This window comes from Nilaparvata lugens, chromosome 2 (genome assembly GCF_014356525.2).
Source record: "Nilaparvata lugens isolate BPH chromosome 2, ASM1435652v1, whole genome shotgun sequence".
In the NCBI taxonomy this organism is placed as follows: Eukaryota; Metazoa; Arthropoda; class Insecta; order Hemiptera; family Delphacidae; genus Nilaparvata; species Nilaparvata lugens.
Genome location: NC_052505.1, coordinates 90,462,223 through 90,486,538, shown reverse-complemented (window position 1 = coordinate 90,486,538; position 24,316 = coordinate 90,462,223). Strand labels below are relative to the sequence as shown.

The window sequence follows — 24,316 nt, the reverse complement described above, 5'->3', positions numbered from 1 at the left end:
TGGCTTCCACTTGTATCCCCCACTAGTGACAAAACGACTCCACACAGGGACATTCGCAGTGTCCAAACAGTTTCTCACTGTGACAATGGACGGATTTTTTGTAGGCGCCACTAAAGAACTGGTGTAGGCTAGTGGACGCCAATATATTTGTCACTGTGCAGGAGGCTATACCGTATAGCCTACATTAAATCTTTTGGTTTTTTACAATTTATATTCCTACAATCATTCAGAATTTGTTTCCAAGATTCAAGCCGGTCAGTTTCTAGTATGCAGGTTGACTTTTTTTTATCCTACCTACTTGCCCAATACAATAAGCCCGCCGGTACATCAGCCTTCTTCAGAATCATTTCTTTTTAATTCTTATTTCTGCAACTATGACCATTAAACTACATAGCAGTGGATGGATTGCGTCAAAAGAGTAAGATGGTAGGGCAAAAATTCCACAAAATATCGAATTATAGTTTTTATTTCTTAAAAACAGTTGGACCCGGTTGCACAAAAGCAGGTTAAATTTTTATCATGATCAATTTCACGAGAACTAATCAGAGACCTTTTTGAAAAGACGGCTTCTCTGATTGGTTCTTCTGAAATTAATTAGGATTAAAATTTAACCGGCTTTTGTGCAACCAGCACTCAGTATGATTAATCGATGTTTTTTGTACCGATTAATCGACGTATCGATTAATTACTTGGAGAAGATAATCGATGTTCTTCAGTTCGATACCCATCCCTGCCAACAATCCCACATTACATTGAATACATCGATTATCGAACTAAGTTGGCAGATATCGAAATTAGCACCGGTGCATGCAGCAGCTGTTTGTCTGCTTGCTCATGAATTGAAGTGTGAAGTGTTTTGGTGACGTTTGTTTACGCAATGGTGGATTTCATTCCTTATCATCAAATTTTCAATTCTAATAAAAATTATCTAAAAAAATAATGTCATTATGACAAGAACATTATCATTCAACTACTGTTTCGTTGATCAAATTAATTATTCTAAACCTAGTTTTTACTGTGAAAACTACTTCGAAGGTGTCTTTAGGTTAAGTGAGTGATGGATAGTCAATAAATTGATTCAACGCCACTTGATGTGGCTGAAATAAAACAATGATACGTTCTACGTTAAAAGCCAACCGTTCAAAATTACTTTTTGTAGGAATTTGTGCAATTATTTTTATTGTTTATAAGTCTTTGTTTAGTACAGACAGTAGTGTTTCGAAGAATGAGGTTAGTAATGCCCATGTGTTACCTATCTATCTATACCCCACCAATTTATTTAATTTAAGTTAACTTCTAAGTAAATAAATATTTAAAATGTATTCACTTTTTACAAGTAAAGTCTATAGTTGGGGCCTTCGGATGTGTGTATACAGAGAGCTGGTTTAAGAGAATATATCCTCTTCAGAACGCTGGAACACCTGGCTGCCTAATGAGTGCTCATACCCTAATAGAGCCTTTATGAGTCTCTATTAAAATGTAAAATTCAGTCAATATAAAAAATAATTCATCAATACAGCACTGTTTAAGCTACCACTCCCTTGTATAAGAAGCCTCTTCATTTCAATGACTCGTTTGAATACTTGGGAGGTCGTTGCCAAGAACTGGGGTCTCCATATAGGCAGTGTCAAAAAAACTTTCTTCTTCATTCATTAATAAAACTGCATGGCTGTTCATGTTGTGGAAGTGCTGGATCTGCAAAAAGGGACACCTCCCTCAATTCCCCCAACGAGTAGAGTGGTTTAATAAAAACACACATATGTTGTCAAATTTTACACAGTTTTAAAGTGTGACTTTCAACTTGAAAATGTGACCTGTGTGGTCACGAAACCATGGTCGTGTAAAAACTGTGTAGAATTTGACAATGTGTATTTTTATTCAATTATGGAACTGTTCTACAATATTGACAATGACTCAGTCGAATTTTTGAGTAGAGTAGTCTTTCAACAAGTTTGCTCTTCACAATCGCATAGAACCTAGAGTTTGGTTTGCCTTGGGAAAACTGTTGAAGAATTTTATAGCTTGTGTTGGGGTTGCAAGTTCCAGCCAGTCTGCTGCGAGGTATCTCCAATGAGGCAGCATATCTGGTATTGATGTATATCACCTCTTCTGAGAAGCAGATCCCAGTTTTCCTTTATGTAAATCACTGAGCACAGTACATACTGGCTGTACACAATGAGGATTCCAAGACTCCTGAAGAGAGGCCGGCAATGTTTCCTAAAGTCTGAGAAGGTAATTATCCTCATGGCTTTTTTCTGCAGGAGCAGAACATCATGGACGGCTGGTGAATGACCTCACAGCAGTAGCCCATAGTAAATGTGGCTCTGGAAAAATGAATGCTATGCCATGATGAGGCAGATGTGGTCAACCAGGTGTCTCAGTTTTCTCAGGAGGTATGATATCCTTGACAGTTTCCTGCACATCTGTTGAACATGATGATTCCAGCTTATCCTCCTGTCCATCCAGAAACCCAGCAGCTGCTTGACTCTTCAAAGAGCAGACTAGGATGCTCGTTTTATCCTCATTTGAGCTTCAATTCGTTTGCAAGAAACCATAGCTTGCCCTCCTCAATGAGACTGGCAGACCTTTCTCTCACCTGTTCGATGGTGATGCCTCTGGATAACAAGGTGGTGTCATCTGTAAAGAGTACCGCACCCTGCCTGCTCGTGAAGTCATTCCTAAGCAATATGAACAGCAGGGGGCCTAGGACTGATCCTTGTGGTACTCCATACTCCACAGTTTTCAATTTTGAAGTGGCACCACTCAGTTGGACCACTTGCTTTCTGTCTTCAAGGTAAGATACCACTGTCCCCAAGACTGTGCCACCTAGACCATATCTCTTAAGTTTTCCTATCAGTATTTTGTGAGGAACGCAGTCAAAGGCTTTACTGAGGTCACACAGTGTGGGGGCAAGGGAACCACCAGCCTCGAAAGCACTCCGGATACTGTCCGCCAATGTGAGCAGAGCGCTTGTGGTGGATCGACCATTCCTGAAATCGTGTTGTAAAGAGGACAGTGGGTTGTTTCTTTCGAAGAAGTTGGTCAGTTGCATCTTCATCTCCGTCTCGATCACCTTCGAGAAGACTGGAACAATGGAGATTGGAGGATTACTAGACTCCCCTTTCTTGTGTGTTGGCAACGTCGTAGCTTTCTTGAGACTGTCCGGCAACCTTCCAGCCTTGAAACAGTTGTTTTTGGCAGCAGCCATTGGTTCTGGTATTTGCTCAGCAGTTGCCTTTAGCACAAGAGTAGAAAGCCCATGCATATCCTGTGACCTGGAGTTCTTCAGATTAGAAATGATGTTCCTGACCCGGGTAGCATCCACTGGTTTCATGACCCCAACCGCTGCTGCACCTGACCAACATTGGCCACAGGATTTGAGCCACAGTCTGGCAAGTCCACAAGTATTTCATCAACCACACTGACAAAGTAGTTGAACTCATCAGGGCTGAGTTGTGACTCCATCGGTGTTTTCCTGGGACGATGGCTGTTTATAATATCCCAGGCTGCTTTACAGTTGTAAAGACAAAGCATAGTTACTCCCTTGTCCTTGTCTGTATTGGATGCTCCGGGGCAGGTTATTGAAAAACTTGGGCAACATATAGGAGAAAAAATACATAGAAAATGGTACGTAATGTCCTTAGGTTGCAGCAAAGAGGATGGGAATAAGTAACTTATGCCTATTCTATTGATATTCTCTTTGGTAACACTAATTGGCCTGATAGATTTTTCTTAGTGAGTAGAGGTCAGATATTAACTTCTCCAACATATTATCCACGTTGTAATTTCAATTTACAATCGTTGATCTATTTTCAAACCCAATAATTCGGAGTATGAGCTTTTCTGAAGTGAATGGTCGATATCGTTAATAATTTTTATTATCCTCTTCATACTTAAGGCCGAAAACCACTCTAATAGGGAACGCGCCAACTAAGCTCCCCGACAGTAGAGCTCCGCGTCAGTAAAGCCACTTTAGAGGGGATCTACTGACGGCGTCAACTGAGCTCCTCAGAGAGGAGTTCTTCTGAATGAATCTTCTGCTTCATTGATTACTCACACTCTTGTGGAATCGATGACGTCATAAAACTCAAAATACGTAATTCAACACATAACCATCCAGATGGCAGTGATCCAGTGACCGCTTTCATTAAAAATTCAAATTATCACCCATACATTATTCATTCACACAGAAATATGCCTTGTCACACGGCAGCTTCTGGGCGGTTCTCTTGAAGGCGGCCTCATCCAACTGCTTCAAACCAGGAGGCAGACTGTTGGAAAGTTTCAGGGCAGATATTTTTTTCAGTACCTTTTCTTTTTTTCAGTACCATATATATGTATATATTTTTTTTTTTCAAACTACAGAAATTTGGGTTCAACAACGTTAAGTGCTCTCCACATCCTCTAAAGATGCTTTTTTATTTATTTACTCTACCTTACTTATTCTATTGTTTTTGTTGTTTTTTTTATTGTAAATCTTCAACTGTCAGGTCGTTATAATGCAGTTCACGGTGCTCATTGCCCACACCCAGACTTGTTGTCTTTGTGGGGGATATTCACTATTTATATAATGTTTCTGATGCTGTATTACTTTTTTGTGAATAAAGATCATTTGAATTTGATATCCTATAACTGGCCTGTGATCGGTGGAGGCGTCTCCTGGGGGCATCCAACAGCTCACTTACTATATTGAAAACAATTTCATAATTAATTAAATTACAATAATATTAAAAAACAGAATTCAATTTATTTTTTCCTTCTGAACACAATTCAAAGCAGTTACATAGAATCTTAAGCAATAAAGTTTATACAATTCAAGAAACGATATAATATACTTACTAAAATCAAACAACAAAATTAGAACTATACTAAACAATAAAACTCTTGAGCTATCACAATTTTATTCTTGTATAAAATTCTTGTATCAGATAAAACAATTAAAACAATTTAAGATTTGAAAACAATCTTAATAATGAAAATTTTCTATTATTTCAGATAGCCGATGACGCATCTCTGAATTTGAAAGAAGATAGCCTGGTACATACATTCAGCCAAAAGAAAACAAAAGCCAAACCAGTGACAATAAGTGTATTCTACGAATGTTTGTGTCCTGATTCACGCAGTTTCTTCCTGCACCACCTTCTGCCTTCATATGAGAGAGCGCCGCATTTAATTGACTTGGATTTCGTTCCATATGGCAAGGCTAAGGTATGATTTCCAAATTCTTTCTGATAATATGTTATAATATCGAGTGACCTGGCTGGCTCAGGTCTGGTGTTAGATCGCACCTTATCAATTTCAGTGTCTCTGACATGACCTAACGACTGTTATTAGGCAGCTGGGACCGACGGTTAACGTGTCCATCCGAAATACGGGAGTGGCCCGGGAAAAATATCTTGCCCGGGCCGGAATTTGAACCCGGGCCTCTGAATTACAAAGCCAGCATCTGATCCACTCGACTACAGTCACTCCTTTCTTTCTTATAAAAACGCAATGTAACCCATCCTTGAATACTTGAAGACGTTGCCAAGGACTGCGATTTCCATATAGACAGGATCAAAATAATTTTTTGCCACAGAAGATTTCCGCAATTCCTCCTTCTACATCCATGACAAGTTTACTGGATAGATGACGTTAAAAAACATGATGACAAGTCAAACTATACTGTCCTTGTAGGCATCAAAATATTCATTCACAAAGTAGAATGGATTTACCTTCAGCCATATCTCAACTCTGTTTCTGAAAGCAATAACTTTGATAATGTACTTATTGAATAGATAAATGAATGAATACCCTGCAGGTTCTGTACACTAACAGGCAGGACGTTATACAGGCGCAGTGCAAAGATAGGGAAGGAGTCCTTTCTCTTGTTGGTTCTCGACCAGCTATTGATCAATGGCACTTGATCAATCTGTTTGAGAAACAATATTATTACCCAACAATAATCTATTACAAGCACTGAATTTCATGATAGTGATGCGATTCAATATGTTTATTCAGTTGAAAGCTTTTTTACAGTTCAATTAGGGCCAGTCCATATTTATCGTTTTTCAGACGCCAACACAATCAACAAATCGGAGATTTTTGTGCCCTAACGACTCTTAAAACGCCGTCTGAAAACGCTGGTCTGGGTGGTCTGGCCCTTGACGTTTTTTGGAAATCAGGACTGAATGAGTGAAAAGTGAAAAATCAAACATGACCTTTCAAATCATTCAATGAAAAACATTAAGTTGAACTTGTTTTAAAGTCATGCAAATATGTTGATTGTTGGATAAGATTATGTAGAACTTTTTTAAAGTCGAACTCTTGCCAAGTCGCTTGTCAAATGTCTCGCCTAACGGCCAACTCGAGCGGCTCGCGTTTGTCCTGCCATCAACGCTGCAATGTGACCAGAAAACGAGCGCCCCATCAATATCAGTGGTAGGGAGCCAATCGCCTTCGCTCGTCTCGTCGCCACAAAAATCCGAGCGAAGACAAGCTGAGCTGAGTGGAAACGAGCGGTGGCACAGTAGCCATCCACACTCTCGCCTAGTCGTCACTTGTACGCACTAGGCAAAAGTGTGGCGCCGGTATTACAAATAGGCTGCTCTCAAGTATTTCAATAAATAGTGGGAGTATTAGATCTTTGATGTTTTGAGAGATAGGCTAGTGTCTTTCTGAGAAAACTAGAAGAGTGTGAAATGTAAGAGTAATGGATGAAGCAGAAGGTATTGAAGACTTGAATTGAGTTTTGTTGATGCCACATTAACTTATCATTGATTTATTTTGACTTAAAACAGCTGTAGTCAGAAAAAACGGGGCATAGTCTCAGTTTTTATGACAGTAGTTCGCAGTTTTTATTTTCTCATTTCTATGATTGAAAACGTTTTTCCTTGACGAAATCAAACATTCCAAAATAATTCAAAATAGCTGAAACTTCACACTATTTTCTCTTTATTCTATTTTGTGTTCAATTTTCTAGTTTTTCGAAATTTAATTCAAACGTGACTTTGACAACGACTACGACTACGGCCCGTTTCGGAAAGCCAATTCTCTGACTCCAGCAGTTTAAAGTCTAGAACTTAGCCTAATCCCGAGCTCGGAAACTGGCCCTAAGAGTAAAATTGATTTAGATGTTGGTTATCCATCTTGGTTTCACTATTATTATTACTATCGTATTTAATAAATCCTTTAAGTGAAAAAACACATTTTTTGATGTGGCGACGACCGTTTCGTTTAGTTTGCTGGTATTGCACATTTTCAAGCCAATACTCCACTATTCCCACAAAAGCAGAAAATTAAATGTACTAGAACAGTTTGAAATATACAAATATACCAAACAACAGCCAAACAATATTCTAAATGACCAAATCAACTTTTCCTCCCACACTCTGACAAACTCATTTAAATCCTCCTCCATTAACCGCCAAAACTCCCCTCCACCCCCAATCTGACCAAATTTCACCCTCATAACCTTAAATACTTCAGTCTTTGTTTGGCTTGAAAATGTGCAATACCAGCACGAAACGGACGTCGCCACATAAGAAAATGTGAGTGTTTTTCAACTTAAAAGTTTTTTTAAATACGATAGTAATTGATTTAGAGTTCAGAATAAAATTTCTCGGTCTGAGAAATGTTAATTTTATACAAGCATAGAATAGGTTTCGACTACTTTCTATGACAAAATGCATTTAAATCGTCCATATTGATATGTATTTCTACTTGTGCAAACGTCACGGAGTACAAAAGTTTGCTCGAAATTCAATTAATTCGCCATAAATATTTTTTATTTTTGAGTTGATCACGAAAACTGGACGTGGTTGGCTCCTGTATTGGTTGGACAAGATATGGGCTGCCAGGTATCTTATGTACTGTACTGTAGATAATATACTGTACTATACTAAATGGATTTGCAATGAGAGCAATTATTGCAAGAAAATCTGCGGAAAATCTTGAAAGGAGTGGAAATGAAAAGAAAATTATATTCATGATTATGAAAACACTGGGTTGTTGTCAAAAATATCACTTATTTATTGTAAAAATCATCAATATCATCATTTATCTTCATCATCAACACTGAAGATGACACCATTGGTGATGAAACATGTTTGTAATTTTTACAATAAATAAGTGATATCATAGAGAAACAATGGCGTAAGTAGATATCCCAAGGTATAGGGAATTTATGTCGCAACTTTTACTGTTATCTCAAGCCGACTACTGTCGACTATTGTCAATTTTTACTGTTTTGTTGGGGTAATAGTGTATGAACGGCACAATTTGAGAAACTACCAGCGTCACACAGCTGCATAGGAAAGAACTATGTAAACTATCGGCTTGGGATAACAGTAAAAGTTGCGACATAAACGCCCTATACCATGGGATATCTATGCTATCGTTTCTCTATGGTGATATTTTTGACAAGAAACCAGGGTTTTCATTATGGATAGATATCACAACATCTCACCAGCAACAGTACAAGTTGCGACATAAACGCCCTATACCATGGGATATCTATGCTATCGTTTCTCTATGGTGATATTTTTGACAAGAAACCAGGGTTTTCATTATGGATAGATATCACAACATCTCACCAGCAACAGTACCTGAAATATGATTCGCGTAAATTGCGATAGAAAAATCAATTCTAACTACAAATTATATAATTAGATAATTAGATAATTATTATGTATTATGATAGTATAATTATGTAATTAGAAATTGTAATTTCTCCTCTTATCTTCAGAAAAACAAATCTAATTTCAAATTAATTTCTCCTCTCCTATCTTCAAATTCTTTCATTCTGAATAATAATATGGTGCATTTTAATGATTGCAGACTTACATCGAGGATGGCCAATACAAGTTCTCCTGTCAGCATGGCTCCGTGGAGTGTTATGGGAACAAAGTTCACGCATGCAGCATTGCCAAAGTGTACGATCAAACCACGTTGCTCGCGTTGCTATCCTGTATGATCAATGACAATATGAGCCCTGAAGAAAGAGGAATGCAGGTACGTTGAGACAATCACAACAGAGCTTTATTTTCATTGAAATGTAGAAGCACCGATCTTCTGTCTTGTACAAGGTGCGCCAGAGAATCTTACTTATTTAAAAGGTCAGTAAAAACGAAAGTACTTTAGTTATTGTTTTAATATGAGAATACAATATCCCAATTTTTTTCATGCATTCTTGAAAATGACATCAGATCAATGGCGACCCCCATTGCGCATACACTTATAAAGTCGACTTTTGAAATTTGTATCCACTCGTTGCAGTATATCAATCGGTATGTTGGCAATGGTGTCTCGAATGCTGTTCTTGAGGTGTGCTATGGTCCGTGGTCGATCGACATAAAGCAGGGGTTTCAAATAACCCAATGAAAAAATCGCATGAGCTTTGTCACTGAAAAAAATGACAGCGTCTTCAGGCAGGTTGTCAATCAGCATATCACAAGCATTTTGACGGGCAACAAAATCGCGTTCAGTCAATTATTGAACAACAACCAATTTATAGGGATGAAGTTGAAGGTCTTCATGGAAAATTCGTCGAACAGTGGAGTCAGAAATTTCCATAGCAGCTGCGTGTTTGTGAGCCGAACGCCGGGAAGAACGCACAAATGACTCCCTCACTCTTTCGATATTTTCTGCAGTTCTGATGGTTCATTGAAGTCCATTTCTGGGTTTAGCGATACTTCCACACTCCTGGAATAAGTAAGCCCACGACAGAATCGAATTATGGCCAGGAACGAGTCTGTGGGGAGGAATTTCAAATCGAGCGCGGAAGGTGATCGACCATTAGAAAAGAAGCTCTCAACTGCAAAGGCCCGCTGCCCTCTAGACCGGAGCAGGACGGCTATTTACTTGAGGGAGGATAAATTTGAGAACTTACCCCTCCAGATGCGCACGTCCTGCCCCTCTACACGACCAATTCAACGCACGGGATTTTTTTTCAAATAAGTAAGTTTCTCTGGCGCACCTTGTACTTTACACCTTTTTCTTCATCCATTATCCACACTTGTAGGCGTCATGTCATGAATAAAATATGAAAACAAAACTAAAAACACTAATTGATCAGGATGGCAGTGATCAAAATCAAATCGAAATCAATTATCATTAAGGCCTTGCTCTTCAACTTAATGGCACTTTAGCCTGTTAGCATTTGAGATCATTTTAGCCTGTTAGGTCATTTTCCAGAAATTCCAGGGCATCGTAATAAGCCCTTGTTCTCAGGAAACCGGTCACAACTCTCCCGAACACGCTGTGGACCAACTGTTCCACCCCTGCAGGCAGCCTGTTAGAGTAGCGTAGTCCTCAACTCCCATAGCATACTCGCCATCTCTGGAGGCGCACCCCTGGGGACATCAAACAGCTGTCGACGCCTAGTCACAGAATACATACAGATTGGAAACTCGGCTAGTATCCTGTTACAATAATCCGCCATCTTGTTCAGCATTGTAATAGTATATATATGGGAGGTTCGGATCACTTTACTGATCCGGATCAATCGGTCTCGTTCACTGCCGCGAGCCAATCAAAAGAGCAGGATTTTAATTTCTAACAAGATAGCGCAGTCACTTGACGTGTCTATAGTGAGGTCCCCGTTATAATGACAGTATTTGATCAACTTTGGTTTTGATATCCTTGTCTATCATTCGACAAAGCCGGTGGTACTATCCATTTCTAGGTCCAAAACGATGCCAATTATGTTTTTTAATGTGGATCGACTATATGTGGATGGACAAGTATTCACGTATTCCGACAAGGATGGGCTGAAAGCAGGAAAATTGGATGGAATCGGGAAGCTGAAGGAAATGTTTCGTGTAGATTTGACAGACTGTATCCGGAAAATTATAGCAGGAGGACGGAACGAGGCGAACGCGAATGAAGCAGTCAACGAGGCTGAGGACGAGTGTGTGACTGGATAGGGAAGTGTTGTCTGTCACGAGTCCAGTACAAATAATTTTTCCGTAAATTCCGAAAGTCAGTTTATTAAAGTACTTGGTTATAATGTAGCTGGACTGAGAGGGAAGATGAAGGATATAAATTTCATACAATTCGTTAAATCATATGATATATTTTGTTTATGTGAAACCTTTTTGGAACAAGCCGATAATATAATTTTTGAGAGAGTTTTCAATGAATTTGATTTACGTTTTGTTACTGCAGTAAGAACTAGTTTGTTTGGAAGGGCAAGTGGAGGTCTGGTATATGGGTACAATAAAAGTAAATTGAGGGGAAAAGCTAGTTTTAAAGTATTTGATGATTTTCAAGGTTTAGAAATTAATTTCCTTAACACAAGTGCGGTTATAGTTCCTGTATATTTAAATTGTGCGGAAGATAGGTGGGATGGGGATTTACTGAATTTGTGGCAAAGAGTGGAGAGTTTGGATAGTATATAATAATGGGAATTTTATTTTATTGGGAGATTTTAATTGTAGAGTAGGGAATAGCCAGGTAATACCAGAAGAATTATTAAATCCAGAATGTAGAATAACATGGGATCGAAGATCAAAAGATTTAGTATTGAACCGTAGAGGTAGATTGATTTTAGACTTTTGTGAAAGATATGATTTAGTTATATTAAATGGAAGAACTATGGGTGATGAGTTAGGAGAGTTTACGTTCACGAGAGGTTCAGGTGCGTCAGTAATAGATTTATGTTGTGTGTCTAGAGGTATGCTTAATGATATTAATGATTTTAAGGTGAAACAAGAAATATTTTCTGATCATTTCCCTGTAGAGGTAGAAGTCATTGTGAGTGAGCTGCGAGTGAATGAGGATTATTTGTTGCCGCTACCGAGGTATGGTTGGCCAGGAAATATAGAGCGACAGTATCAAGAGCGTATAAGAAATAAATTGAATGAATCAGATGTGATTGAGGTTAGTGATGTTGAATGCGCTACAAATCGAATACTTGTAATAATTAAGGAGAGTATGAATGCACAGCGGGAGAGTAATAGAGTGAATGGTAAATTTAAACAGTTGTGGTATGATTGGCAGTGTGAAAGAGCGCGAGTGAGGTGTTTTAAAATGTTAAATTTGTTTAGAAAAAGTAATTCCGAGATCACTAGACGTACATATTTAGAATTAAAATGTAATTATAAATTATTGTGCGATAATAAAAAGAAGTATTATCAAGATGCGGCAGAAAAATTGGCTAATGTAAGAGACTCCAAAAACTTTTGGGAAACTGTGAGTTTATTTAAATCATCAAGAAGGTTAACTAGTAATGAAATAACACCGGAACAGTGGATAGGATTTTTTGAGCGCCAGTTTACAGCAGAGGTTCTAAGAGGTATTGAGGTACATGTGGGCCCTAGCAATAGGAGTGAGATCTTGGATGCAATTATAGGAAGGGATGAGTTAAAGGTAGCGCTGGAAAGAGGTAAAGATGGAAAAGCCCCTGGTACGGATGGAATACCGATAGAATTTTTTAAGAAAGCTCCCGTTGAACTGTTGGATATTATTTTGTCGCTATTCAATTTTATACTCCAAAGCGCAGAAATACCAAGCTGTTTTAGTGAAACAGTTATTTTCCCCATATTCAAAAAAGGTGATTTATCAGATGTAGAAAACTATAGAGGGATTTCGTTTGTAAACTCGATTGCTAAATGGTTTGCAGGGGTGATGCTTGGAAGACTAGAAAAGTGGGTGAACGTAAATAGAGTGTTATGTGAGTATCAGGCAGGCTTCCGAAAGGGATATTCGACTGCTGACAATATTTTCAACCTTGTTAGTATAATTAACTTGAAACTTAAAGGTAGAGGGAAGAAAATGTATTGTTTTTTCGTAGACTTGAAATCCGCGTATGATAAAATTGATAGAGTAGCGCTCATACAGAAACTTTATGCGATGGGCTTGTCAGACCAGTTTATTAGAATTATTTCTAGTTTGTACGTAGACACAAAGGCCAGTATTTGGTGTGGAAAAAAGATGTCGAATTTTTTCGAGACAACATGCGGATTAAAACAAGGTTGCTTGATGTCCCCGTTGCTCTTCTCCTTGTTTATTAATGATTTGAGTGATAGCTTAAGGGAGGGAATCTGGTTGGATGATTTAAACGTAAAGGTTCTGCTGTATGCGGATGATTTAGTTTTATTAGCATCTACACCAAAGGCTTTGCAGAGAATGGTTGATGATATCTAGTGTTATTGTGAAAGGTGGGGTCTAGTGATAAATAGAGGAAAGTCTAAAATAGTTGTGTTTAGGAAGGGAGGACGCTTGGCGGAGCATGAGAAATGGTATCTAGGTGGTGAGGAGATAGAAGTGGTGAACAGGTACAAATATTTGGGCGTTATCCTAACATCAAGATTATCATTTGCCGAACATATTAGAGAGCGAACGTCACTAGCAAAATTTGGAATGAATGGTGTCTGGCGTAACTTCATTGTTAACAATAACATAGATATGAAGGTGAAGTGGAAAGTTTATAGAGCAGTAGTGAGAACAGTGGCAACATATGGAGCACAGGTCTGGGGTTGTAAAAACTATGATGTTCTAGAAACCTTGCCAAGATATTTTGCTAAAAAACTTTTTATGTTACCGCAATCGACTCCCAATTACATAATTCACTTAGAACTGGATATTGAACCAATTTTCTTATTTATAATAAAGTTACACGTGGAATATATTTTTAGAATAGTTATGAAATTGCCCCGAGGAAGGCTGCCTAGAGTATTAGCAGAGAAAGTATTAATAAGTAGGATTTCATGGTACAAGGAATGGAGGAGATGGGATGATGAATTTGGGTGTAATCTAGTAAGATGTTTGAATGAAAAGAGTGAATGGAGGAATGAATTTAGTTATTTGTGTGAGAAAATGAAAGAGAAAATGAGAGCTGAGTGGGTACGAAGGATGAATGAAGCCCAGTTTCACGGATTGTATAAACGGTTAGAGCGGCAGAACGATAGTAGATCTTATCTTGAAGGTCATTTTGATAGGAGGAAGATAAGTTTATTAGTTAAGGCTAGGGGGTCTCTTTTCCACCTCAATTTTTCGCACGGCAGAGAAGAAACACAATGGCGATGCTCATTATGTAACAGGGGCGAGATAGAGGATATGCTTCACTTTATGGGGGCTTGCCCGATGTTAGGGGGTGTTCGTAGAGTATACTTAGGTAAATATGTACTCACTGAGGCAGAAGTAGTTGAGTGGCTAAATGAGAAAGATTGGGGAAAATTTATGAGTTTCTTGAAATTGGCTCTTAAACTTAGAAAAGATTTAATAGAAGAATTCAACTATTAAAACCGACTCCTGGCAGACAGCCTTACAGGTTATGCCATAATAATGTCTTGTTTTTTCTTATTATGTTAAAGGTGTTTTATTTAGTTTTTGCTATTTCTTTATATGAATTTCATTTTTTGTAATATGTTTGAATCATCAATAAAGTCATTTTTACTACTACTACTACTTATGTTTTTGACAGTGTAGAAATATAATTAATTAATTCAGAGAATCGGCATCGCTATTCTTCTATCTTTATCCACTGTCATTATAACGTGGACCTTACTATAGTATTTGCGACATGTAAAAAGCATTGGTTGGATAGGCGTTAGATTGATAGTTTCCATTCTGTATGTATTCTGTGGCCTAATGTTGTGGTGACGCACATCAGTCGGAGTTGACAAATTCTGTTGCTTCTCCTTGATGTATATAAGACTGTGAAGGAGGAAGTGTCTGATTACAGTTAGAGTACGCAGTCTAACAAAAATGGGCTTGCAATGAGCAAGATGTTTGCTTGTAGTAATGAACCTGGCAGCCCGTTTTTGCAGCTTCAGTATGTCCACAACCTTGGCTGAATGGCACCAACGTTAGTAGAAAAGAAGGTTGATTACTCACAGGTATAAGATTCGAAGTTGTGGGGGGAACGCCAGTGTGACATCACGTGTTGTAAAAAGTGATAGAGTAACCACACTGAGCAAAATAGTTTATCCACTGCATATTCAAATACATCGTCGTTTAATCCCCTCAAGATTGACCTAGAACTTTGAAATTCTTTGTACTTATAGGGAATGAATCACCGATTCGAATGATGTTATTAAATATTTTAAGATCATTCAACTTGTATGAATAAAATGAAGTTGAAAGTTTTTCAAGAATCTAAAAACATGACATGAAAAAGTTGATAAGCTGGAAAAGCGTTAGTAGACAAGGCTATACTATTATAATTCCAGATTAACCAATAAAACAATCTTGATAAACCCAATGCATTGCAATAAACCGATAAACTGATCCATGGCTTACTTTAGATCTATAGTTGACCCCTTGACCGAGCGAAGTGAGGTCTAAGATTCAAGTCGACGGTTTAGCATTTCTCTTAATGTTTTTATGTTGCGCATTTACGGCGAAACGCTGTAATAGATTTTCATGAAATTTGACAGGTATCTTTTTAAATTGCGCGTCGACGTATATACAAGGTTTTTGGAAATTTTGCATTTCAAGGATAATATAAAAGGAAAAAGGAGCCACCTTCATACGCCAATATTACCGTGAAAATCAGATTATAGAATTATTCATCATAAATCAGCTGTCTAGTGGACTATAATACTACCCGTTCGAAAACATCGAACATCTTGAAAATGTATCTTTCCATCAACGTTAGTAGACAGTTGACTATTTATAATACTACCCGCTCAAAAACATCGAACATCTTGAAAATGTATCTTACCATCAACGTTGTAGACAGTTGCAGCCAGACCTGATAACAGCGCTCACACTCACATTCCGGGACGACACGTTACGGTATGATAGGACAGAAAGCTCTATATTTATTTACGATTTTTACTAGACATTCTAAATTGATAAATTATTTATTAATTTTTGAGAAAACATAACAACAGGTCAATGTAACTTACTGAGCGCGAGGTCTACTGTTCACAGAACTACTAGTTGGCTGTGACTGATCCCGATAAATCCGATGCATTGCATTCATATAAATGCACTGAACACATGCTGGTATCGAGCAAATGTTCTATGAAAATCAAAATATCTCATCCCCGAAATTTACAAGCTGAACTATTTATAGCCAAACTACAGAACATAAACACGACCTAGAAGATGGAGAAACTTTAAGAGATTAAAATAGTAGGTTAGGAGGTGGGGTTTTTACATTTAAATGGCAAAATGCTTGTACTATTTAAATGTTTTGATAATTATTGTAAAGCAGAAACAGAAAGCATGCATGTCAGAACATATTTGTGTTTTATAATTTGACTGTATGTCACGGTATGATTTTCAAGAATGCGATATTCTGCCTACTCTGTACTACAGCCTACGTCACGGCTGTAGTTCCCTCACTCCAATTGCATAGTCAACTTAAATACAATTGATGAGTGACCAACCGTCTACTAACTTTGGAATGACACCACATGGGTAGACCGTAAGGCTCAACACACACTTACGCGACTCAAGTCGCAGACTGCGACTCCAGTTTCTTTTCGACGCAGCATGTGTTTTCAAATGGTGACACTCAGACCAGTCGATTCTAGTCTCCGCGACCTCGCGACTGTGAGACTGAGTCGAGCGTTGACTCAACATGTTGGTCGAGCCTCGACTTAAGTTGCATAGTACCATGCATTTTTCATAAAAGTGAGGTTATGTTTGATGAAAGTGATGTTTCATCATTATTTTAGATAAGACAATATATTCATAATAATTATAACATTTGAGAGACTAGAGTCGAGCCAGTGTGAGTTGAGCCTAAGAGATACGACAGTTGAAAAGTGCATAATACACCATGACCAGTTATGCCTCCGTCACATGTCACCTCAGTTTTAGCAAAAGGAAACAGATTCGGGACAGTCTCCTGGTCACTTGCTGGATGTGGCTGGCCCAGCTGAGTTTTGAAGCCCAGCAGCTTCACAGGTTCCTGATCATGAGGCATACTTTTCGACAAACTGCAGATGATGGTTTGTGCCTTGCTCTCATTTAGCTGAAGACCGATTTGCCAGGAACCATGAGGTTGAAGACCGCAGATGCTCTGCAGACCTCTCCAACACCTGCTGAAGGTCAATGCTATTTTACAGAAACGAGTCCTGAATTGGGACTTGAATTGAGTTATTCAATTTGATCCTTATGCAGTTGCAGAATAACATACACTCCCAAAGTCTCACACCTTACACCATAAATTATCGTCCATTTTAAATCAATACATGAAATTATTTTTGAAATTTCCATTGGTGTTCATTTGTAAATGAAATCAGTAAACTGAATTGGGGCTTGAATTGGGTTATTCAATTTGATCCTTATGCAGTTGCAGAATAGCATACACTCCCAAAGTCTCACACCTTACACCATAAATTATCGTCCATTTTAACTCAATACATGAAATTATTTTTTAAATTTCCATTGGTGTTAATTTGTGAATGAAATTAGTAAACTATAGCAATTATACAGATGAAAATAAGTTGGAAGTTGCATTTGTTCGAATGCTAATTAATAAATAATTATTATTAAACGAAAATCCCAATTAAATGCTGTAATCGCCCCGAAGACTTCTGCTACTGCAAATATTGACAACAGGGTAAACAGCTGGATGGAAATTCGATAAGCGCTACTATACAAAGGATGACTAATTTTCCCGGGCTGACAAATAATTTTAGTATAGTATCACTCATCGAATTTCCATCTAAGCTTTTTACCGTTGTCAATATTTGCAGTAGCAGAAGTCTTCGGGGTGATTAACAGCATTTAATTGGGATTTTCGTTTAATAATAATTATAACAATATTATATTTTTTAAACTGAAGGTAGTTAAAAAATAAATTTATTATGCAAGTTTAATGGTGATTACCAGTTTTGTTATTGTTGGTGTGAAAATGTCATAAGCATCATAATTTTGAAAGTGATTTATGTTTTTTTTCTTCAGTGTTGTAGGGACCATGGTGTTGACTGGAAACCGATACAGGAATGTGCTGCTGGCTCCGAAGGGGATCTATTGCTCAAAGAGCATGGAGAATCGACTGACATTCTAAGGCCGCCTGTTTCATTCATTCCAACAATCCTATTGAATAAGGTAGGTTCAATTATTCTGCTTGAAATGGACGGTTTTCTTGTAATAATTTTAGTACAAGGTTCAATAGGAAGATATAGGTATTTAATTATATTCATTAATACTTACTGTGCCGGTTGCACAAAAGCCAGTTAAATTTTAACCGTGATTAATTTCACGAGAACCAATCAGAGAAGGTATTTTTGATAAAATGGCTCAATACGACTAAAATGACGACTTTATGATAAAACTACTAAAATATCAAAAAGGCCTTCTCTGATTGGTTTTCGTGAAATTAATCACGGTTAAAATTTAACCGGCTTTTGTGCAACCGGGCCATTGTATTTTATCGGCAACCATCCTGGCAAATATTCCCATCTGTTCCCTATATTGTCGATCCCATTGTGGCTATTTGAGGTCCATTCCAACAAAGATCAACATTTTCGGAAACTATCTTTTGAAAGTCATGTGATAACATACAAATAGAGAGAGAGTGAGAGAGAATGAGAGAGAGAGAGAGAATGAGAGAGAGAGAAAGAAAGTGCTCTCCTTAAATGATTATTTATTGATACATACAATAAGTACATCATCAAAATGATAGGGAGAGAAAAAATAAGGTAACCTTGAGCTATTCCTCTCCCAAATTCAGATAAGGTTAAACATAGTCCTAAATAGGTTAAGTGTTGTAGTTGTTCACTTCACAAAATTTTCAGTTCTTAATTATTTTCACAAAATAGATTTTTAATTTTAGATGCTTCAAAACCAAACATGGATTACTAATAAAATACTGATTCTACTCAGCATTAAATAATATTCATTTGGTTAGTGAATATAGTATAGTACTGTATATTAGAAACATTACTACATTACTAGTGGGCTACTTATTGATTTACGGTATTCGTATTTCTACTGACTGTTGATTCTTTCTCATTTCCAGAGCCAACGTGATCAACGTTCAATACTTAAAAATCTATGGAAGGAACTTTGCAAATTATTTCCACAAGTAAGTCATATCTCAAAATTATCAATTTCACGATTAATGTTTTTTCTGGGTCATTTCATTGTTTATGTAAAATTATATAATTATATATTTATGTAAATATATAATTTTTCATGTAAAATTACATAATAATTGACCTGACTTGTTTTATACTCCATAACTGGAGTGTCCTTAGGACGTAATCTTTAAAAAAAATTGTGATGAAACGAGCTGATGTAAAACAGATCTTATCAGATTCGACTTGTTTATGTGAAGTTGAATAGGTTTTTACTTACGAAATGATCGTGTACCAAATATGAAACGATTTTCAAGCTCAAGTTCGCAAAAATAGTTATTTGGGTGATATTCTCATATTTATTATTCTACAGAAGAGTGCTAAAGATTATTTCCAGTGTGTGTTCTTGAATCAATAGAATTGGTTGAAAATGTTTATTTTTGTGCTTTATAAGTATTTTAATTATTCAACTTGTCTCCCAATTATGCCTCAAACTGCTAAGATTTTTCATATCCACCACTTCCTTTGTAATTCTAAAGGTGCGTACTGATATACGCGCCGCGAACATGAGCAATTCACTTTTAATCAGCTGATTATATCTGTATTTTTACAGAAACGGTAAGATACAGATATAGAAAGCTTGGCATCAGCTGATTAAAAGTGAATTGCGCGGCGCGTAAATCTGTATGCACCTTTATAGAGATTGCTGATAAATTGTATATTTTTACTAATAATATTTATGCATTTTCTGTTTTTAGGAATCGATTCCCGATGAGTGCCTCGCTTGAATTTTTAGACATTTTTATGAAGACTTGGAATCAATGTAAAAGGAGTAACAAATGTGCTTAATGAAGTAATATTATTGTAATTATCTCAGTATTATAATCGACTGTTTTCAAAAGAATCTAATGCAAGCTTAAAACTTGAAATGCTTGACATTGATAATTTCTTGTAGATTTGAGTTTGATTCGGTTTAATTAAACGATGATTTTAACTTTCATGTCTATAAAAACTGTTGAAAGCTGGTATTGATCAAAATTTGCATGGTATCAAAAGTGATGATTATAATAATTTTGTTGTAACAACATGACGTAGAAGTAATTTGAAAAAAAACCAATCATTGCTACTTGAGAGGTGATGACATTTAAACCTTCTTGTTCATAGATCTCAAGCTGTGATTCATTTTGTTTAAGATAGCAATTTTCACTAGCAGGTTGTAAAAAATATATAGCTTCTTGAAATAAAGTTTTTATGATGAAACTGTTCACTTTAATTCCATCATATTCACGTACTACATTCCACATACTACAGTAGTTATTCAAATCAAAACAACTGTCGTGTTACAAATTGATTCAACTATAGCTAATTGAAAAAATGCATTGAAATTAAGTTATATTTATCATTTTAAAAAAACGAGAAACTTGTTTTGGTAGTTGAAACATTATCGATTTTTATCAAACTCACTGGTCATTCTAGTAAATTCTCTGGTCAATTAATTGTAATCTTCAATTCACTCAATTGATATTTGTGTAACAACTTACAACTAAAACTAATTTGTCACTTTTTTGAATAGATTGATTATTGATTGGTTAAGACGATTTCAAGTGGAATATGAATATCAATCAGAATAACACCTCCACTACTATATAGAAAATTTTAATAGAACTTCTGTAAACACACAAACTGTATTTTCACAGTTAAACAAAAATGCTTTAAACAAAAATGAAGTATTCTTGAATATTTTAGTATTTTGAGATGATTGGTGGTTCTCTTGCATTACTAATAATTTCTTGGACAAGTTCTAAAACTGTTTTTGCTGAAAAATGGTAAGAGGCTGATTGAAGATTAGTTTTAGCCATTACAAAATTTCGTTTATTTTGAACAATAACAATTTACGACGATAATGTGAGTATGCTATGCTAAATCATAGAAACTGAATATTTTACACAATAGGCGATCTTAAAATCATTGCAAGAAATTATTGGCAAGCATGATGCAAATTTATTGAATAAACGAGTTTGATTACATTATTTGGTGTTTCGAAAAATACACTTTTTTATAGCCGGATTGAGAGAGACATTATAATTATTGATAATATTTCACTTAGTTGGCAACATTTTTCCAATTAGTGTTTGACACAAATGATTTTATAAAATAGAACATAATATGATTCCTAATATATTGGAAGATCTTATTAAAAAAAATATGGTTCTGGCGTAACTTATGCTCTGTACTCCTTGAATTTTTGAGGTGGTGTTTGGGGAGATCGATACTTACTTCAGACTTCTCTCTAAGTCATGACCGGAGATCTGGATTGACTGTGTCAGGAAGTGAACCTGACATCTTCTTGTATTGTGACCATGCTTTTCTCCCTCAATTAGGAGTTTTCTCTCCTTGTTAGGATCGCAGACTGGATAGGCCTATCCGCCTGTATAACGGTCAGCAGTTCGTAATTTTTTGAAGAAATATCAAAAATATCGATCTACCCAATAACCACCTCAAAAAATTCAAATAGTCTCTAGCATACGGCAGAGCCTACTTTTCAACCTGTTGCCATTAAACCTGAAAAAAATTGCAAAAAATTAGTGACACTTCCATGACAAACCAATCATTGTAATGATGATGATTAAGATCAAGGTATGCCAACTGTACACTAAGCTGAGATAACGTGCCTTATCAAAGATTTTTATTTGATAATAGCTAATCTAAAAAGAGTAAATATCAATTTATAAAGAAGCCGGTTAAAGTTTTACTATGCTGGAATGCTATCAAACACTAATAACTATAAAAAAACTAAGTATATTGCTTCTGTTTCTTTTTTACACCGATAAATTAAAATTTTTTATGTGCGTAGTAAATATTGATTTTTTTATTGTAAGCTTAATTCATTACGTCTATTTCTAAAATCTAATTCAGTCTTAATGACAGCCTTCTATTCAGTAGGAAGCATCTAAGAGGCTACTCATGGTGATACGTGAATCTTATTAGTCTTGAATTTGTAGACAAGTTCATAAATCAAAACAGTAATAATATTTCCTACCAATCGCTTGTGAAACATATTCCTCAATTCAAACCCTTTTTTAAAATAGAAGTCCCGCGCAACATCGTGACATTCAGTTGTTACCAATTCAACTCCAACATATTTATCTTGACAAAAGTCCAAAGCTTCTTTCAGCAGGGCAGCTGCTATGCCTAACCTTTGGTAGGATGATGACACCGCCATTCTTCTCAGCCATGCGTAGTCCTCGCTGTTTTTACTTCTTGTGATCGCAACTGTTCCAACAATCTTTTTGAAGTATAATGCGGTATCAATATTTTTACTGTTAAAATCTTTTTCACTGAGAATTGTGCATTTTACTAGACCACTTTTAAAATTTGCTGCAGGCTCAAAAGCCTCAGCAACCCAAAAACCTGTGTACTTTGAAGACATGTAGACACGAGGAATATTGTACATATCTTGGGTAATTTGTAACGCTTTGAATTTGTGTCCAGAGTAAATACAGAAGTACATGAAAACCACGACTCCTGGAATAGATGCCAGGCAAAATCCAAACGGAAGTCCAAAAAATATGAATAAAAGTGCAGATGATAGAACCATGGATTGAAATGTTATTTCTCTTGTCAGGCCATTTATAAATGCAGTATTTACTGTAGACATAGTTCCTTCTTTAACAATTTCATAGCACATATTTTCGTCACCAGGTTTATAATCACGAATAACAACAAATGTATCCATAGTTCACAGGTTTTATATCTTAATTTAATAATTTAAGATAACAGTTAAGAAAGAAAAAACTGAGCAAAATAAGGTTATCTTTTTAGTGAAGATAATTTAGTCAGTTCACACAAACAAGCACTTGAAATCTTCACAAAATTTTTCACCAATCAAAACTTGAAACACTTATATATTCCAAATTGAGAAAAACTTACACAAAATAATGTTAAAATAGACTTTATAGATAAAATTTTTTTTCTGTATCTGAAACAAACCGGAGTCGGAGTATGTCTGTATGTGAGATTTGTGAGATTGCGACATTTGTGATTTCAAAATTATGTCACAGCTGACGTCAAAAATAATTGTTTCACGTTATTATTGTTATTGCTTTATTCATGAATGAATAAATTTAATTCATAAATACATTTTTCAAATATAATAATTCATATTCCCAAAAAATTGAATCATCATGAAATAAATATATACATTGAATTATGAATTTTGCTTTGGTCGCTTCTGAGTGCAACAGATCTTTACGCATTATTTTGCAATAGGTCAAAATTGCTCGAATCAAGAATGGACAATACAAGTTATTTGAAATGTGTACTCAGTAAAAATACTAGTTTTTGTTCAATTGAGTAGAATCATGGTGTAAAGATACTGTTCAATTATTATTGATTAATCTTTTGTCTCTGGTAGAATTCACTACAATTTATTGAGTTTAAGCCTAAAACTATAGATGGTTATACCTCACTCTTCGAAGTCATGATCAATAATTTTGGGCTACTTGGACCTGTGTTGATGTTAGTGAATGACAATAATTGATTCAATAACAATAGCAATACCATAAAAAAAATTGTGAATAATGGCACCGACAAAGACTGTGATATCTGTGTGCGGTAGCAATTCTTGACTTAATATTATGTGTAACAAGATAATTGGGCTATGAAAACAAGAATTTTTCAGATAAGAGATATTTTAACATAATGGTCTGTGAAGTCTGTTGTCTTGCTGATTCTCCTCTTCCATCAATGTTTGAAGATGCACTTCACGCTATAAAACACTTCCTCCATAAACAAAGCCGTAATGAATTCATGTGATGTCAGCACAGGTAGGGCTCCTTCACCAATGAAAATTTGTTTATTTCAGCTGATCTCTATCAGCTAGTGTTTTTAATGGTGTGTGATCCCCACCTGTGCTGACGTTACACAAATGCACCATGCCTTTGTTTACAGAGGTAGTGTGTAAAAAGACAGCACCCTTTTCCATTGTTGGTTTGCTATCCATGTCTGTCATTGGAGAAACTTGATAAATGTTTCCTTTTCCAATACTGCAATATTGTTTTCACACTGTGAATGAGTATTATGAACCTACAAAATATTCAATGACAATAGAAAATGTGTTTTTAGAAAATATTTATGGACCAGTATGTGATGATGGACAATAGCGTATAATGTACTAATGCTGAGTTGACAGAGCTTTATGAAAACCCCCAACAATCATTGATGTTCCTCTGATGGGCAGGGTATCTACAAAGAATTCCCAAACCACAAGTGCCAAAGGTATTTTCTGGTCAGCCTGGACCTGTAGAGAGACCAAGAGAACGATTGAGAATAATGTGAGGAAGGATACTGATGAA

The 24,316-nt window shown here is 36.3% G+C and overlaps 2 protein-coding genes across 2 annotated transcripts; one reads left to right on the top strand and one right to left on the bottom strand.

The window, feature by feature from the left end:
* Window positions 1-792: 792 nt before the first annotated feature.
* Window positions 793-21,158, top strand: LOC111047518 (GILT-like protein 1). Its single transcript, XM_039422089.1, has 6 exons — window positions 793-1,230; window positions 4,996-5,208; window positions 8,818-8,991; window positions 17,845-17,991; window positions 18,905-18,970; window positions 19,721-21,158. The coding sequence occupies exons 1-6, from the start codon at window positions 1,111-1,113 to the stop codon at window positions 19,748-19,750; spliced, it is 750 nt and encodes a 249-aa protein (XP_039278023.1). The 5' UTR covers window positions 793-1,110; the 3' UTR covers window positions 19,751-21,158.
* A 617-nt stretch (window positions 21,159-21,775) lies between these two features.
* Window positions 21,776-22,974, bottom strand: LOC120348814 (N-acetyltransferase family 8 member 3-like). Its single transcript, XM_039422088.1, has one exon. The coding sequence runs from the start codon at window positions 22,696-22,698 to the stop codon at window positions 21,925-21,927; it is 774 nt and encodes a 257-aa protein (XP_039278022.1). The 5' UTR covers window positions 22,699-22,974; the 3' UTR covers window positions 21,776-21,924.
* Between the last annotated feature and the right edge of the window lie 1,342 nt (window positions 22,975-24,316).

Excerpts from the sequence above, each read along its gene's own strand:
- LOC120348814 (XM_039422088.1), bottom strand. The coding sequence starts at position 22,698 with ATGGATACATTTGTTGTTATTCGTGATTATAAACCTGGTGACGAAAAT.
- LOC111047518 (XM_039422089.1), top strand. The coding sequence starts at position 1,111 with ATGATACGTTCTACGTTAAAAGCCAACCGTTCAAAATTACTTTTTGTA. Across the intron at positions 1,231-4,995 it reads GTAGTGTTTCGAAGAATGAG|ATAGCCGATGACGCATCTCT; the intron begins GTTAGTAATGCC and ends CTATTATTTCAG. Across the intron at positions 5,209-8,817 it reads TTCCATATGGCAAGGCTAAG|ACTTACATCGAGGATGGCCA; the intron begins GTATGATTTCCA and ends TAATGATTGCAG.